The sequence below is a fragment of the Babylonia areolata genome, chromosome 34 (genome assembly GCF_041734735.1).
Source record: "Babylonia areolata isolate BAREFJ2019XMU chromosome 34, ASM4173473v1, whole genome shotgun sequence".
In the NCBI taxonomy this organism is placed as follows: Eukaryota; Metazoa; Mollusca; class Gastropoda; order Neogastropoda; family Buccinidae; genus Babylonia; species Babylonia areolata.
This window is the reverse complement of record NC_134909.1, coordinates 21,297,650-21,315,149: the sequence shown is the minus strand read 5'-3', so window position 1 is coordinate 21,315,149 and position 17,500 is coordinate 21,297,650. Positions and strand designations below refer to the sequence as shown.

General features: G+C 42.7%; 1 protein-coding gene across 1 annotated transcript in view; it reads left to right on the top strand.

Moving 5' to 3' along the window:
• The window catches only part of LOC143277678 (uncharacterized), a 20,940-nt gene that overhangs the window by 3,361 nt on the left and 79 nt on the right, over nt 1-17,500 (top strand). Inside the window, exons 2-5 of the mRNA XM_076582595.1 lie at nt 7,392-7,493; nt 15,248-15,271; nt 16,296-16,325; nt 17,142-17,500. The exon at nt 17,142-17,500 is cut by the window's right edge and continues 79 nt beyond it. Of these exons, the coding sequence (XP_076438710.1) occupies nt 7,392-7,493; nt 15,248-15,271; nt 16,296-16,325; nt 17,142-17,443 (458 nt within the window). The 3' untranslated portion in view covers nt 17,444-17,500. The remainder of the gene's footprint in view (nt 1-7,391; nt 7,494-15,247; nt 15,272-16,295; nt 16,326-17,141) is intronic.

Sequence of the window (17,500 nt, the reverse complement as noted above, 5' to 3'; positions counted from 1 at the left end):
ACTGTTTCAAAGGAAATCTTAAAACCCACCTGTTCAAAATGGCTTTAACTCAGACACTCATCAAGTCTGTCCTGTTTCAAAGGAAATCTTAAAACCCACCTGTTCAAAATGGTTTTAACTCAGGCAATCATCAACTGTTTCAAAGGAAATCTTAAAACCCACCTGTTCAAAATTGTTTTAACTCAGGCAATCATCAACTGTTTCAAAGGAAATCTTAAAACCCACCTGTTCAAAATGGCTTTAACTCAGACACTCATCAAGTATATGGACGACATATATCGATTAGGAATCTGTGTCTGTAAGTATTGTACTTTACACAATTGTCTAAAAGGTGAATCTCATCTTCTAGACTGTTACAAGTATCACACAGTCTTTGCTCTTTCGGTGTATTTTTATATCTTCTCTGTTCGATTTGTAAGTCATGGGCGCTGATTCGTAACATGGTCAGTGGTTTCCTGTGTTGTGTATTTGCTGTATTCTTTAAATGCAGTTCAATTTTATAATTTGCCACAGCGTTCTTGGAAAATTCTAATTTAGATGTATGTGTGTGTGTGTGTGTGTGTGTGTGAACCTGCCTGAAAATATGTGTGAATGTGTGTATGTGCATGCGTGCGCGCGCGCGCGCGTGTGTGTGCACAGGTAGGTGCATGTATTTATGCTTGTGTCAACTGTTTATTTCTGTGGCTTTTTAAAAATAATTTTATTATTATTATCCACTTTAGACTTTAGACCTACTGTATTCAAATGCGTCTTGATGTGTTATTTACATTTGTTCACTTCTATTAAAAAAAAAAATAAAATAATAATAATAAATGTTCATTCTTTGGTGACACACAATTGAAAGTGTGTGCAGTAAACCGTGGACCAGAAACGTATGTCAGCATGTTCTTATTCATGTTCTCTTATTCACACTGTCACAGTGTGTGGGTGAGTCCTGCACCACCACACCAGTGTGCCTGGTTTCTCACCTGGGTTTCCGGAGATGGATTCCCGTCACACCTGGCGGTTTTTTTCCCATCTACCAGGAGAACATGATGTCCAGACCAGCTAGTCCTGAACTCCCTTCGTGTGTGTACACACGCAGAAAATCAAGTACACACGGTAAAGATCGTGTAATCAATGTCCGCGACCGGTGGTTTAATGGAAACAAGAACATTCTCAGCATTCTCACTCCCGAAAACAGAATATGGCTGAGTTCATGGTGGAGTAAATAAAGAAAACTGTCATACACGTAAAGCGTTACATGTGTGTGTGTGTGTGTGTGTGTGTGGGAGAGACAGAGAGAGACAGAGAGGGAGCGATGGCCAGTTTTCATTCAGATAAAAAGCCCCCTTTACAGAAGGTGTGTGTGTGTGTGTGTGTGTGGAGGGGGGGAGGGTGGGGGTCACATTATGAGAAGCAGAGCCATAGGCAGAGACAAACATGACCACAGGATACACAATGACGGTGTAGGTGTAAGTACCAGGCGATGCTGGCACTGAAAAGGTGTATGGTACAGGTACCAGAGGTGTAGGTGCCACTGCAAACTCTAGCTGGGTCAACCCAACTGCTGAAGTAACAGCTTGCCTAAAAAGCACAGTAACCACAATACGAGCAGACCATTTTAGTATTTTGTGTTGTCAAATGACAGAGTGAATAAACAGCAGAGTTGTTAGACACTGGTGCTTTCAGAAGTGAGAATCCAAGTGGATACTTCACGGCGTCAGTCAGCTGTGCCTCGTCATGTTTCTTACCAACCTGCTGCCCTGTCGTGTCAGCTAAATGAATGAATGTGCACTGCACTAGATTGACAGATGCGGTGATGATGGTTGTGACGTGTGCCGAGTATTTTGAGTCGGACAAACAACACTAGAACACTGGCAATGACGTTTTCTTTTAACTATAATTAACACAGCTTGTAACAAAACACAACCAGCAGACCGTTGAACCAACTCTCGAAACGCGATCTCGCATGCGAGACTCGAAAGCAAAAGGACGACTCGTGTCGTCTGCAATGTGACATCATCTTACAATGGTACAGCCAAACATCGCTGTCTGCTGGGAGTTACCCGGCATATTGGACTTTGCCCCCGAAGGTAAGGGAGGGAAAATATTAGGGTCCATGATACTGTTATAAAAGCATTTGCACATTTCCATGCTCAGACTAAAGTAGCGAGCCCTAGAAGTTTTTTGTTTGCTTTTTGTTTGGGGGTTACGTCATCTCTTGTCTTTTCGTCATTAGACGTCACTGGTGTGACGATTTTTTTAACAGTTCGAGATTTGATGGCTTGGGTGGCTGGTATGAGCCATCTGCTTCCTGCGAAACACGCTTGACTCCATTTAGAAATCTCCGTGAAGGTAAGTGTGGACCTGGATCTGGGACTAAGCTGTCGGTTTAGATTGCCGATGCTGTCATTAAAACTGTGTTGGTTACTACATCCTTTGCTTCTTTTCAGCGAAGTTTTACTTATTCAGTCCTGGTCACTTACTCGTTATCTCAGGGATGACCTCTACTCTTATGTATGGATCATTTATTTCAGCACCACGTATGCATTACGATAACTCACATCTTCCTGTTTTCCCTGGGCATGCAGGGTTTTTTGTGGGGGTTTTTAGGGTCTAAAACTAAACCTAATTTAGAGAATCAGGAACGTTCAGAGCAGTCACTTTAATAACAGAACAGGCCCACATGTTCGCGCACAAAAATCTGTCTTACAGAAAAAAAAGAAAATGTCTATTTCCAACTTGAACTGAACGCAAAACTGCAACCGTCTGAACTCATTGAAGCCAAAATATGCGTGTTTTGACGAACTGTCTGTCTTCGCCTGCCTCTGTGTGTGTGCGTGTGTGTGTGTGTGCGCGCGCGTGTGTGTGTAGTTGTAGGTGTGTGTGTGTGTGTGTGTGTGTGTGTGTGTGTGTTGTTATAGGCAGGCGTGTGTGTGTGTGTGTGAAGGAGGGAGTGGGTGGGTTGTATGTGTGTGTTTGTCTCTGTGTGTGTGTGTGTCCATATCTGTGTGTGTCTGTGCCTGTGTGTCTGTTTTCTTGTTTTATACCAGCATGTATCACTCTGGTGTGTAGGTGCATGCAATCATTGGTATGCTGTACATTGGGTTTATGTTTATGAATATCATCTGTACTTTGACATTCAGTCACACGTCATTGCGCAAAAAGCACGGAACATGCTTCAGGTGACAAAACTAAACAAATCACACACACACACACACACACACACACACACACACACGAACACACACACACACACACACACACACACACACACACACACACACACACACACATATATATATATATATATAGAGAGAGAGAGAGAGAGAGAGAGAGAGAGTCTTTTTCTTCTTTTTTATTCGCCTTTTTATTGCCTTGGGTTCTTTTAGGTGTGTTGAGACTGATCTGTTTTTAGGTTTGTTGTTGTTGATTTTTCTATGATTATGACCTTGACGTCACTGCATACCACATGATAAACAAAGGAGATGGTAAACTAAATAGGATGACTTCATTTTTGTAGTTTGAAGTACAGTTTCAATACAACTAACTTATGGCTACCAAGAAAACGTCAACGTTAACTATTACCACACACACACACACACACACACACACACACACACACACACACACACACACACACACACACACACACACACAAGGAGAGAGAGAGAGAGAGAGAGCATATATGCATTTTGTTAAACATGTGAATCCATACTTTTGAGTATGTAGACATGAGCATTCATCAGTCTACCTTTTTTTTTCCAGACCATAATGAAAATGCTGATCCAATTGATATTTTGCTTGATTTTAATCACAACACAAGGTAAGCTGACTGACTGTTTCTCTCTCTCTCTCTCTCTCTCTCTCTCTCTCTCTCTCTCTCTTATGGTGAACCGTGTCACAGGTCACTCCCGAAAACAGAATATGGCTGAGTTCATGGTGGAGTAAATAAAGAAAACTGTCACTGGTGTGACGATTTTTTTAACAGTTCGAGATTTGATGGCTTGGGTGGCTGGTATGAGCCATGTGCTTCCTGCGAAACACGCTTGACTCCATTTAGAAATCTCCGTGAAGGTAAGTGTGGGCCTGGATCTGGGACTAAGCTGTCGGTTTAGATTGCCGATGCTGTCATGAAAACTGTGTTGGTTACTACATACCTTGCTTCTCTTCAGCGAAGTTTTACTTATTCAGTCCTAGTCACTTGCTCGTTATCTCAAGGATGACCTCTACTTTTTGTTCTTATGTATGGATCATTTATTTCAGCACCACGTATGCATTACGATAACTCACATCTTCCTGTTTTCCCTGGGCATGCAGGGTTTTTTGTGGGGGTTTTTAGGGTCTAAAACTAAACCTAATTTAGAGAATCAGGAACGTTCAGAGCAGTCCCTTTAATAACAGAACAGGCCCACATGTTCGCGCACAAAAATCTGTCTTACAGAAAAAAAAGAAAAGAAAATGTCTATTTCCAACTTGAACTGAACGCAAAACGGCAACCGTCTGAACTCATTGAAGCCAAAATATGCGTGTTTTGACGAACTGTCTGTCTTCGCCTGCCTCTGTGTGTGTGCGTGTGTGTGTGTGTGTGCGCGCGCGTGTGTGTGTGTAGTTGTAGGTGGTGTGTGTGTGTGTGTGTGTGTGTGTTGTTATAGGCAGGCGTGTGTGTGTGTGTGTGTGAAGGAGGGAGTGGATGGGTTGTATGTGTGTGTTTGTCTGTGTGTGTGTGTCCATATCTGTGTGTGTCTGTGCCTGTGTGTCTGTTTTCTTGTTTTATACCAGCATGTATCACTCTGGTGTGTAGGTGCATGCAATCATTGGTATGCTGTACATTGGGTTTATGTTTATGAATATCATCTGTACTTTGACATTCAGTCACACGTCATTGCGCAAAAAGCACGGAACATGCTTCAGGTGACAAAACTAAACAAATCACACACACACACACACACACACACACACACACACACACACACACACACACACACGACACACACACACACACACACACACACACACATATATATATATATATATAGAGAGAGAGAGAGAGAGAGAGAGTCTTTTTCTTCTTTTTTATTCGCCTTTTTATTGCCTTGGGTTCTTTTAGGTGTGTTGAGACTGATCTGTTTTTAGGTTTGTTGTTGTTGATTTTTCTATGATTATGACCTTGACGTCACTGCATACCACATGATAAACAAAGGGGATGATAAACTAAATAGGATGACTTTATTTTGTAGTTCAAAGTACAGTTTCAATACAACTAACTTATGGCTACCAAGAAAACGTCAGCGTTAACTATTACCACACACACACACACACACACACACACACACACACACACACACACAAGGAGAGAGAGAGAGAGAGAGAGAGAGAGAGCATATATGCATTTTGTTAAACATGTGAATCCATACTTTTGAGTATGTAAACATGAGCATTCATCAGTCTACCTTTTTTTTTCCAGACCATAATGAAAATGCTGATCCAATTGATATTTTGCTTGATTTTAATCACAACACAAGGTAAGCTAACTGACTGTTTCTCTCTCTCTCTCTCTCTCTCTCTCTCTCTCTCTCATGGTGAACCGTGTCACAGGTCACTCCCGAAAACAGAATATGGCTGAGTTCATGGTGGAGTAAATAAAGAAAACTGTCACTGGTGTGACGATTTTTTTAACAGTTCGAGATTTGATGGCTTGGGTGGCTGGTATGAGCCATGTGCTTCCTGCGAAACACGCTTGACTCCATTTAGAAATCTCCGTGAAGGTAAGTGTGGGCCTGGATCTGGGACTAAGCTGTCGGTTTAGATTGCCGATGCTGTCATGAAAACTGTGTTGGTTACTACATACCTTGCTTCTTTTCAGCGAAGTTTTACTTATTCAGTCCTGGTCACTTGCTCGTTATCTCAAGGATGACCTCTACCTTTTTGTTCTTATGTATGGATCATTTATTTCAGCACCACGTATGCATTACGATAACTCACATCTTCCTGTTTTCCCTGGGCATGCAGGGTTTTTTGTGTTGTTTTTTTAGGGTCTAAAACTAAACCTAATTTAGAGAATCAGGAACGTTCAGAGCAGTCACTTTGATAACAGAACAGGCCCACATGTTCGCGCACAAAAATCTGTCTTACAGAAAAAAAGAAAAGAAAATGTCTATTTCCAACTTGAACTGAACGCAAAACTGCAACCGTCTGAACTCATTGAAGCCAAATATGCGTGTTCTTGACGAACTGAACGCATATTCAGAAGAAATAAATATTAGAGAAATCATTCCCGAACCAGAAGCCGTTGCTGTTCACGTAGGCCTCAGCGATATTAGATCCAATGAGCAGTCCCCGGTACAGGCCTGGACAAAGTATAGATATAAATCAAATCAAAAGTACAAGAATACTGCCATGACGTGAAACAGGAGATTTGTATTGTCTTTTGATGTGTTGTGCTGTGTAGGTTTATGCCGTTGGATGTCATCTCCATAGTCTGACATGTCAATAGTTCGACGTACGTGTCATCAGTCCAATGATCATTTATCCGACGTGGCAGTAATCCTGCGTTTAACAGTCTGATGAGGCGATGGTTCGACGTAGCAATGATCCGACAGATCAACAGACCGACGTATCATCAGTCCCATTTTTTGTTGTTGTTGTTGTTGTTGTTTTTGGTGTTTTTTTGTTTGTTTGTTTGTTTTTTGTTTTGTTTTGTTTTTGTTTTTTGTCCGACTTGACATTTGTCCAACGTTCGATAGTCCAAAAATAATTATGTAAAGCTTCCAGTTACACACCTCTCTTCCCTGTCTGCCAGTGCCTCTGCATGTCTTGCTCTGTCTGTCTTCGCCTGGCTCTGTGTGTGTGTGTGTGTGTGTGTGTGTGTGCGCGCGCGCGCGCGCGCGCGCGTGTGTGTGTTTAAGACACGCTAACAGAACACATGGAAAGAAAAGACAATTGAACAAAATGGTTGTAGACTTGAAAACGAATGCTTATCATTCTCCGACGCATCATCAAAAGTGACCACCAACATGATTCTTACAGATACACACGCACAAATATTCTCTCTCTCTCTCTCTCTCTCTCTCTCTCTCTCTCTCTCTCTCTCTCTCTCTCTCTCTCTAATAATATGTATATTACTTATGTGTTTACAGCATGTACTTCATGGCTTGCTTGCGTCCTTATACCTGCAAAAGAGTGACCATTTGAGCAAGGAACGTGATCGTTCCGAAAATTTGGAATATGTGACAGATTGATGTGTTTTTGGTGTTTGTTTCCTCTCTCTCTCTCTCTCTCTCTCTCTCTCTCTCTCTCTCTCTCTCTCTATATATATATATATATATATATATATATATATATATATATATACATGCTCACAATAACCCAAACATACACACATTTCCATTGATTTGTTGGTTGTTTAGGTACGTGCTCTGACATTACATTGAACTGCGGCGATGGGTGTTTCGTCATTGACAGCACAACGACCTTGACTGGAACAATCGATACGTCCGTGCTACATGCGGGTAACTGCTTATTCAGTATTGTTAGCCTTGTCATATTCAGAATAACTTATCCCAGTGGCGTTACAGATGACATTTGCACACTCCCGTATCCTGGATGTACGCCGGGTTTCCATAGAAAAGATGAACAGGAGTGCCAGTGTGAATCATCCTCTGGAAATACCAACACATACCAGCTGAAATTCTTCTTCAAAGAAAACTTCGTGGGCGCTTCTCTGAACCTTACAACCAACTGCCAACCGCAAGAAAAATATGGAATTACAAATGTGGGCTGTGAAGCCATGAGTGAGTATAAATGATTTGTTAACGTTAGTAGACAAACTTTTGTGATATTGTAAAATTAGTTATTCATGAACATCTCTCTCTCTCTCTCTCTCTCTCTCTCTCTCTCTCTGCACACACACACACACACACACAATAATATATATATATTGTATGCCCAAATCCAGATCATATCCCCACAGAAACACCAAGCTGTATGTAGCTTTAGTAGATTTCTGCAAGGCGTTTGATTCAGTCAATAAAAATTGTTATGGGACATACTATGGAAACGTGACATAAATGACAAACTGTATATGGCGTTTAAGAGTGTATAAGACTCGGAGCTTGCATGTGTAAGTACCTAGTAGATACATGTACTATGACCTGTCTGAATGCCAGAGGGGAGTTAAACAAGGCTGTTGAGTCCCCAAGTATTTTATTGATATAGAAGTGACAAAAAAGGGAAGGCATACAAGTGACAACAGGTGCTTTCAAAGTATTTATGTTATTGTTTGCTGATAATGTTATTTTTGTATCAGCCACTGCTGTAGGGCTATAAAGCAATTATATGCATTAAGTTTGAGGCCGATAGGTTAGATTTACCATTAATCTGGACACTGGACAAAACAAAATATAATGGCTTTTCGAAAGGGAAGATACCTTTTAGTTCACTAAAACTATTTTATGAGGACTGTGAATTTAAAATAACAAATTAAAATGAACATTCACGTCGTCTGCTTGAAGTTCGTGGAAAGAAAATTGTATAAAGGGAAAGAAAGAGCTAATGTAAATTTCAATACATCTCTCTCTCTCTCTCTCTCTCTCTCTCTCTCTCTATATATATATATATATATATATATATATATATAATTTATGTGTGTGTGTGTTTGTGTGTGTAAAGAATGATAAAAAATTAATATATATATTTTTTTTAAATATCGATTTTTTAAATTCTAGAAACCATTTGACTTACAAATTAAAACAATTCTAACATGCAGAGGATAAATCTAAGGATAATACCATAGTCAGTAAATGAGAAGAGAAAAATGTTCTTACAAACATACCCTTCCTTTTAGTGCCAACACCTTTATCCAATATGCATTTAAGCATTACCGTGTTTGTGTTTATATGTTGCATGGTCTTGAAAATGTTTGAGCACGACGATGGTAAGAAGACATATTACAAGGAACAAAAAGAGAGAAAAAAGACAGAATAAAGAGATGACAGAAGAAAAGAGGGAGAAAGAAAAGATAACATAAATGAGATAAATGATGATGGAAGGAACAAAGAGATACAACAAACAAAATTTTAAAAAGAAAGAAAGAAAAAAGAGAAAAAGTGGGAAAGAGCCTTCCAAGGATGCTGAGACTATCCTACTCATTTGCACAAAGTTTACGCATCCGCTGATTTCCCCTGAAATAACAACAAAAATAAAACCAAAACACCCCCAAAACATAAACAAAAACCACCACCAACAACAACAACATTTTTTTTTTAAGTCTGTAACAGCTACCGGGGCATCTCTTTACTCAGTATTGTCGGTAAAGCCTTTGCAAGAGTCATCCTGACCCGATTGGAAGTTCTGGCAGCACACGTATACCCAGAGTCACAATGTGGGTTTAGGGCAGGTAGATCTACCATCGACATGATATTCTCCGTCAGACAGCTAAGTAAGGCTCGAAATTATATTTCCTGACAAGAATACCAGGACCGTCTGCGAACTCCCTTATCCCAACTGTGACACAGATGTGGAGTCATCTGGTGAAATGAAGTGCAAGTGTGTATCAGCCTCCCTTTGCCGGAACACTTATCAACTGCAGTACCTCTTTAAGGATTCAGACGTTGGTAGCAATTTGACTATTATCACCGATTGCTTGACTTCGTCGCTTTTTCCAAGATCCTTTTCATTTCTTGAGTGTGAAAACCTACGTAAGAATGAGGCTACACTTTACTTTTTATTGATTGATATCACACGGTTGTTGTTGTTGGTGGAGGTGATGGTGGTGGTGGTGGTGATTGTAGCCATAGTGATGGTAGTAATGCTGGTGGTAGTGTTAATGATGATGCTATTGTTTTTCACAACAAATTGCTGGATCATTTCCGCACAGGAAGTTTCCCCTGATAGAAAAACGTCAGTGTTTTCAATGTGCACGAAAGAGAAAACAAAGGCCATCATGGCAAATGATGAAATCCTTGTTAGCAAACCTGGCGTGATGTTAAACCCTAGACATTGTGTCAATTCCAGTCTTACTGTTTGCTGATTATGTTTTACTGCTTTCTGTTGTTTTTTGGGGGTTTTTTAATTTTTTTACTGGCTTGCATCGACACTTGTATACTTTGAGAGAGGCCTCCAACCGAATGACTGACAGATTATTATTATTTTTTTAATTCTATTTCTATTTTTGTTTGTTTGTTTGTTTATCGACCACATCAAGAGAGAAATACCTTTTTGGTAACATAAAGCTAGAAATCGTTGATCAGTAAAAGTGCCCCAGTATTTTGTAGTTCTCCACTCGCACACTTCAGGGCAGAACTGCTCAATCAAAACTTGGTTGATTCAACTATATTCAAGTTGTTTCGGTCACTCTGTGAAAAACACCCGAAAGTGTTTATGTTTGCTGTTTGATTGCTAGAACCATTCAGTGTGAGCACACACACACACACACACACACACACACACACACACACACACACAGTGACTCACTCGCTCATACAAAAACAGGAAAATAAACCTTGACTATTGCATTTAATTGTTAATTTTATCCATGTTGAAGCAAATAAGTCTGATCTGACATGCATGACAGAAACATACAGTGGGATGTTTATTACCAAACATACACGCACGCGTGTATATGGTTGATTATGTTATTAAACAAGCTTGGCTCTCCGTCTTAGCAAGCTCGATCTTATCTGTCGACTTGACAACAAACTTCTCGGCACACTAAGAGAATTGAACGCGACGTGACTCCGCAAGACTGCGTGAATAGGATGTGTAGATCAGAGCTAGATCCTCGATGTTATCGGTCACGGTCTATGAGTGCCTTTGAGTTGGACTCACCATCAGCCTCAGCAAGACCGAGTCCATGTACCAACCAGCCAGCACACAGAACGCCAGTGCCTCCCCCCCCCCCACCTGCAGTCAGGATCGATGACACAGAGATCAAGTCAGTCGACAAGTTTTGCTACCTGGGCAGCACCCTATGCAGCAACGGAGCCCTTGATACAGAAGTGACGCTGCGCATCACCAAGGCCAGCTCCGCCTTTGGCGGACTCAAATACAGGCTGTGGAACAACAAAGGCATCAGGCTCAGCGCCAAAATCAAAACCTACAGAGCTGTTGTGCTGACCACCTTGTTGTATTGCTGTGAAACATGGACGACGTATCGCCGTCACATTCAACAACTTGAGCAGTTTCACCAGAGATGCCTACGAAAGATCCTCGGCATAAAGTGGCAAGACAGGGTCTCCAACCTCCAGGTCCTAGAGAGGAGCGGCCTGTCCAGCACCGAAAGCCTGCTGATCCAGTGCCAGCTGTGCTGGACAGGACACGTTGTCCGCATGATCCCGAAGATCCTTTTGTATGGCCAGCTGACGGAAGGCCACCCTGAACTTGGAAGACCCTGCAAGTGCTTCAAGGACACCTTGAAGACAGACCTCAAAGCCTGTGACATAGAAATCGCTTCCTGGGAAACTGATCCCCTTGACCGCTCTCGCTGGAGGATACTGCGCACTAGTGGCATAAAGACATTTGAAAACAAGAGAACGCTGGCCATTAAGGAGAAACGTGAGCGAAGGAAGCAGGGCTCAACTTCTGGAGATGTTTTCCCTTGCAACACCTGTGGGAAGTGCTGCGCATCCAGAACCGGCCTCGTCTCCCATAATATATGAGGACACACACCGACAGATAAGCCTGCCTGCCTACTCATCCATCGGAAAACTCCATCGTTAGATCTCCTCCGTGGTTTATGATACTGTAAGCCGACGATTTCTTGCAATCTCATGATTTCCCTCGAAGTGAGAGAAGTCGTGGGACTGCGAGAAAGTGTGATTGTTCCCATCCCATGCTTTCTCTCAACTGCGAGATAATGTTTTATCAAAATAGCTCCTGTATCCTCGGAGTTGGTTTCTTGTCTTTTCCCAGTGCAAATCCAGGAGAAAAATGTGAGAGGAAAAAACAAACAAACGAGAAATGGGGCGAGAACAACGACGATCATGATAATGACAGTGGCTTAGCGAAGACATCAACAATAGACGATGAAAGCGATGGCACAATAGTGGGTGTGAATGTGTGTGTATGTCAGTGAGAGAGAGAGAGAGAGAGAGAGAGAGAGAGAGTCATTATGTGATGAGGCCAGTGCACAGTTCATTCTATGAAAAAGATTTAGCGGTCCCCTTCGTGTCATTTCGTTGAGCGTGCTGGTAATGTATGTTCATAGAGGGAAGACACTGCTATGCTACTTTTACTGACAAACTAGGACTTTGGCTCACGTGGACAGTGTAAGACAGTCACGGTGATTGTTAAACACACCATCCTCTGTATGCATTGAGTCATATTGATAAGATAAATGAATAAAAAAAACAAAACAAAAAAACAATTAAAAAAAACAAACTTCTAATATTCTAGATGATTTGTTGGGTTAAAAATCCCATTGTATATTCCGATTGATGCCCCACTACTCAGCAGAAGTTTGATCTCCTGGCAGATGTCTGCATCAATGGTTTGGTGTGTGTCCTGTGTTGATGCTCCTGGCAGGTGTCTGCATCAATGGTTTGGTGTCTGTCCTGTGTTGATGCTCCTGGCAGGTGTCTGCATCAATGGTTTGGTGTGTGTCCTGTGTTGATGCTCCTGGCAGGTGTCTGCATCAATGGTTTGGTGTCTGTCCTGTGTTGATGCTCCTGGCAGGTGTCTGCATCAATGGTTTGGTGTCTGTCCTGTGTTGATGCTCCTGACAGGTGTCTGCATCAATGGTTTGGTGTCTGTCCTGTGTTGATGCTCCTGGCAGGTGTCTGCATCAATGGTTTGGTGTCTGTCCTGTGTTGATGCTCATGGCAGGTGTCTGTCCTGTGTTGATGCTCATGGCAGGTGTCTGCATCACTGTTGTGTTGATGCTCATGGCAGGTGTCTGCATCAATGTTTTTGTGTCTGTCCTGTGTTGATGCTCCTGACAGGTGTCTGTCCTGTGTTGATGCTCCTGACAGGTGTCTGTCCTGTGTTGATGCTCCTGGCAGGTGTCTACATCAATGGTTTGGTGTCTGTCCTGTGTTGATGCTCATGACAGGTGTCTGCATCACTGTTGTGTTGATGCTCATGGCAGGTGTCTGCATCAATGTTTTTGTGTCTGTTCTGTGTTGATGCTCCTGACAGGTGTCTGTCCTGTGTTGATGCTCATGGCAGGTGTCTGCATCACTGTTGTGTTGATGCTCATGGCAGGTGTCTGCATCAATGGTTTGGTGTCTGTCCTGTGTTGATGCTCCTGACAGGTGTCTGTCCTGTGTTGATGCTCATGGCAGGTGTCTGCATCAATGGTTTGGTGTCTGTCCTGTGTTGATGCTCATGGCAGGTGTCTGCATCAATGGTTTGGTGTCTGTCCTGTGTTGATGCTCCTGGCAGGTGTCTGCATCAATGGTTTGGTGTCTGTCCTGTGTTGATGCTCATGGCAGGTGTCTGTCCTGTGTTGATGCTCATGGCAGGTGTCTGCATCAATGTTGTGTTGATGCTCCTGGCAGGTGTCTGCATCAATGGTTTGGTGTCTGTCCTGTGTTGATGCTCATGGCAGGTGTCTGCATCAATGGTTTGGTGTCTGTCCTGTGTTGATGCTCATGGCAGGTGTCTGTCCTGTGTTGATGCTCCTGGCAGGTGTCTGCATCAATGGTTTGGTGTGTGTCCTGTGTTGATGCTCCTGGCAGGTGTCTGCATCAATGGTTTGGTGTCTGTCCTGTGTTGATGCTCATGGCAGGTGTCTGCATCAATGTTTTTGTGTCTGTCCTGTGTTGATGCTCCTGGCAGGTGTCTGCATCAATGGTTTGGTGTCTGTCCTGTGTTGATGCTCCTGGCAGGTGTCTGCATCAATGGTTTTGTGTCTGTCCTGTGTTGATACTCCTGGCAGGTGTCTGCATCAGTGCTGTGTTGATGCTCATAGCAGGTGTCTGCATCAATGGCTTGGTGTCTGTCCTGTGTTGATGCTCATGGCAGGTGTCTGTCCTGTGTTGATGCTCATGGCAGGTGTCTGTCCTGTGTTGATGCTCCTCACAGGTGTCTGCATCAATGGCTTGGTGTCTGTCCTGTGTTGATGCTCATGGCAGGTGTCTGAATCAATGGTTTGGTGTATGTCCTGTGTTGATGCTCATGGCAGGTGTCTGTCCTGTGTTGATGCTCCTGGCAGGTGTCTGCATCAATGTTTTTGTGTCTGTCCTGTGGTCTTGAAATCAACCGCCTTCATGGCTACAAGTCATGGGTCAACAAACGCAGTTACATCCACCTCCTAGAGAGATTCCACCAATGCTGCCTTTGATCATCTTGAGAGTCCACTGATGTGACTCCGCCACCAATGGTGAGGCCCTGAGGGAAGCTGAAGCTACCATCCAGGCCACCTGACGGAGGGCCCAGACGCAGTGGACAGGGCATGTCTCCGTCATGTTAGACCACCGTTTATCCAGATCGTTCTGCAAAAAAAGGCCTGAAGAGAACCTACCACAGGCCACACATCCCACTGCACCTGCTGTAAAAGAACCTGTCGATTTCGAGTTGGACATGTCAGACTCCAACGTGTTTGCGCATGTAGAGGAGAAAACTGACCTGATAAACGAAACACAGGTTTATCACATTGACTCATGTTGTGTTTAATCACACACGTGAGCAAATAAAATCAGGAGCACGTCAGTTTCTTCTTCTTCTTCTGCGTTCACTCGTATGCATACGAGTGGGCTTTTACGTGTATGACCGTTTTTACCCCGCCATGTAGGCAGCCATACTCCGTTTTCGGGGGTGTGCATGCTGGGTATGTTCTTGTTTCCATAACCCACCGAACGCTGACATGGATTACAGGATCTTTAACGTGCGTATTTGATCTTCTGCTTGCATATACACACGAAGGGGGTTCAGGCACTAGCAGGTCTGCACATATGTTGACCTGGGAGATCGTAAAAATCTCCACCCTTTACCCACCAGGCGCCGTCACCGTGATTCGAACCCGGGACCCTCAGATTGACAGTCCAGCGCTTTAACCCCTCGGCTATTGCTCCCGTCCAGGAGCACGTCAGTGACTTTACAGAGTGCTGGTTGCACAACACTTTGAAACAGTATTTTGGGCTGGCCATATAATTCCAGTTACAGAATTAATGAATCAGAATTGAAAAAAGTAATGATGTGTGATTGTTCAGTTTTTAACATAATTTCCTTTCAGCACCCTATTTCAGTTTGGTGGGTTCACCTGCATAATGAATGTTGCTCTCAGTGGCTGGGTTGTAATTGTAACTTTTGTTGTTGTTTTTTTCAGAGGCAGGTCAACCGTCAACAGAAGGTACTGTCTCTTATTCTTTGTACCCCCTGGCCCTTCCTTCCCCTTCATACATTAATGTATAGATGTGTGAGAGTACACATGTACATGTGATTCAATATACATTCATAGCTTTATTATGAATGTCTCCCTCACACCCTAATAAAAAGATTGTTTTTTCGATCTGAGCTTTTTTTTTTTTTCCATTGTCGTTGCCTGTCAAACAATCCGGTAAATCAGCACAGATCAAAGCACATTGACGTCTGGTATCACTTCATTCGTTCAGAATTAAATACGGGCAAAATTATCCTGAAATATTGTCCTACTGTACAAATGTTATCTGAAGCAATGACAAAACCTGTCTTATAACGGGTAACCAACAATGGACGTTTGTTGTCAAGTGTATGAAGTGGACCTGTTTGTACACAGAGGTCCCACAGATAGATAGATAGATAGATAAAAAATTAAAAAAAACTACAGAACCTGACCACTTCTCACACAGGATTATCAGACTAAAAAGAAAAGTTATATCATTTTCACCGTCTCTCTCTCTCTCTCTCTCTCTCTCTCTCTCTCTCTCTGTCTGTCTGCACTATTTGATTGAATGTGTCCTAAGTATGCTGGATACAGGGTGATCAATAAGACATTCACAAACAAGCGTTCTTCGAAATAGGTGGCTGCTTTTACTATAGTGGTAGTAGTTGTTGTTCAATAACAATACATACATTCATGCATAATCGAAAGTGAATAAATTTTAAAAAAAACAGGTTTATTACATTGATTCACACTGGGCATAACAAACACGTGAGCAAACAGAATCGGGATCGCGTCATGACTTTGCACAGTGCTGGTTCCAAAGCGCTCTATTGGACGGGCCAGATATCTCCATTTTAAGAATCAACGAATCAGAACTGACACAGTTTAGTCTGTAACATAATTTATTTCCGACATCATGATTATATCAGTCTAGTTGGTTCACCTGTGTAATAAATGCTGCTTTCAGTGGCTGGGGTGTGAAGGTAACCTTCCTTTCTTCTTTTTTTTTCAGTTCCAGATAAAACACCGCCATCCACAACAGGTACTACAGGTTCTGTCTCTTACTCTTTGTACCCCGCTGACTATTTTGTAACGCATGTATGGATGTGTGATGTACATTTCTACCTTTGTTATGAATTTCCCCTGTAAAACCACCGATAAAGACTTGCAAGCTACGCGTTTTCGCAACCCCACGCTTTCTCTCACTTTACGAGAAAGTGAGAGAAATCGTGCGATTGCGAGAGAAATCGTGAGCTAACAAGTGCTCAGACTGCGTTATGTTGTCACAACTGTACATCAGTATGTCTTGGCAGTTGTTTGACTGCTGTCTGACCGCTGTTCGAGTTCAGCTTGCATCACTTTGTGACGGTTTTGCAATATTCGAACGTCTTGGCAAAATCTGACCATTAGCTGACACACACACACACACGCGCGCACACACACGTGCACGCACGCACGCGCACACACACACATGCGCGTGCGTGCAGACACACACATTCACACACACACACACCACAAAAAAAACGAAAAAAAAACACATTCCCATGGATCAGCTTTCTTTTCTTTCTTTCTTTTTCTCTTTTTTTTAAATAATTTTTTTAAATAGATTTTTGACACTGACATCTCCCCTTTCTTGATACTCCTTGGAAAACAACAGTCCCCTAGGTTGTTTTCCAATGTGCGTGTTGTTCTTGTTGTTGTTGGTGGTGGTGGTGGTGGTGGTGTTTTTTTTTGTTGTTGTTGTTGGGTGTTGTTTTTTTTTCCTAATAGTTTTTTGACATTGACATCCACTCTTCCTGGATACTCAGGAAGAAATCTGACACAGACTGATTCTTGCCACTAATTTTCATTGTTCCAGAAACCATCAAGCTTCCAGTCGTGGTAGCGGGAGGGGCAGTCGCTGCACTGCTGGCGATAGTCATCTGTGTCCTCATCGTGGTCAAGAAGCGGCGTGGTGCGGGGACACGTGGCAGCAGAACCAATCCCCCTGCTGACCAAGTCGCCATGGAAAGGTCCACGTCTGGACATGATCCTGCTGCGGAGAGGGAAGCGTTGCACGTTGCCGCCCAACCAAACCCTGCAGAACCTTCTGAGAGCACTGTGGACACGGAGTCGTCCACCATGGAGAGCATCGCCTCTACAGCTTCCTCGGTGAAATAAATATCCGTGACATTCAGTCTGCCTATCTCTCTCTCTCTGTGTGTGTGTGTGTGTGTG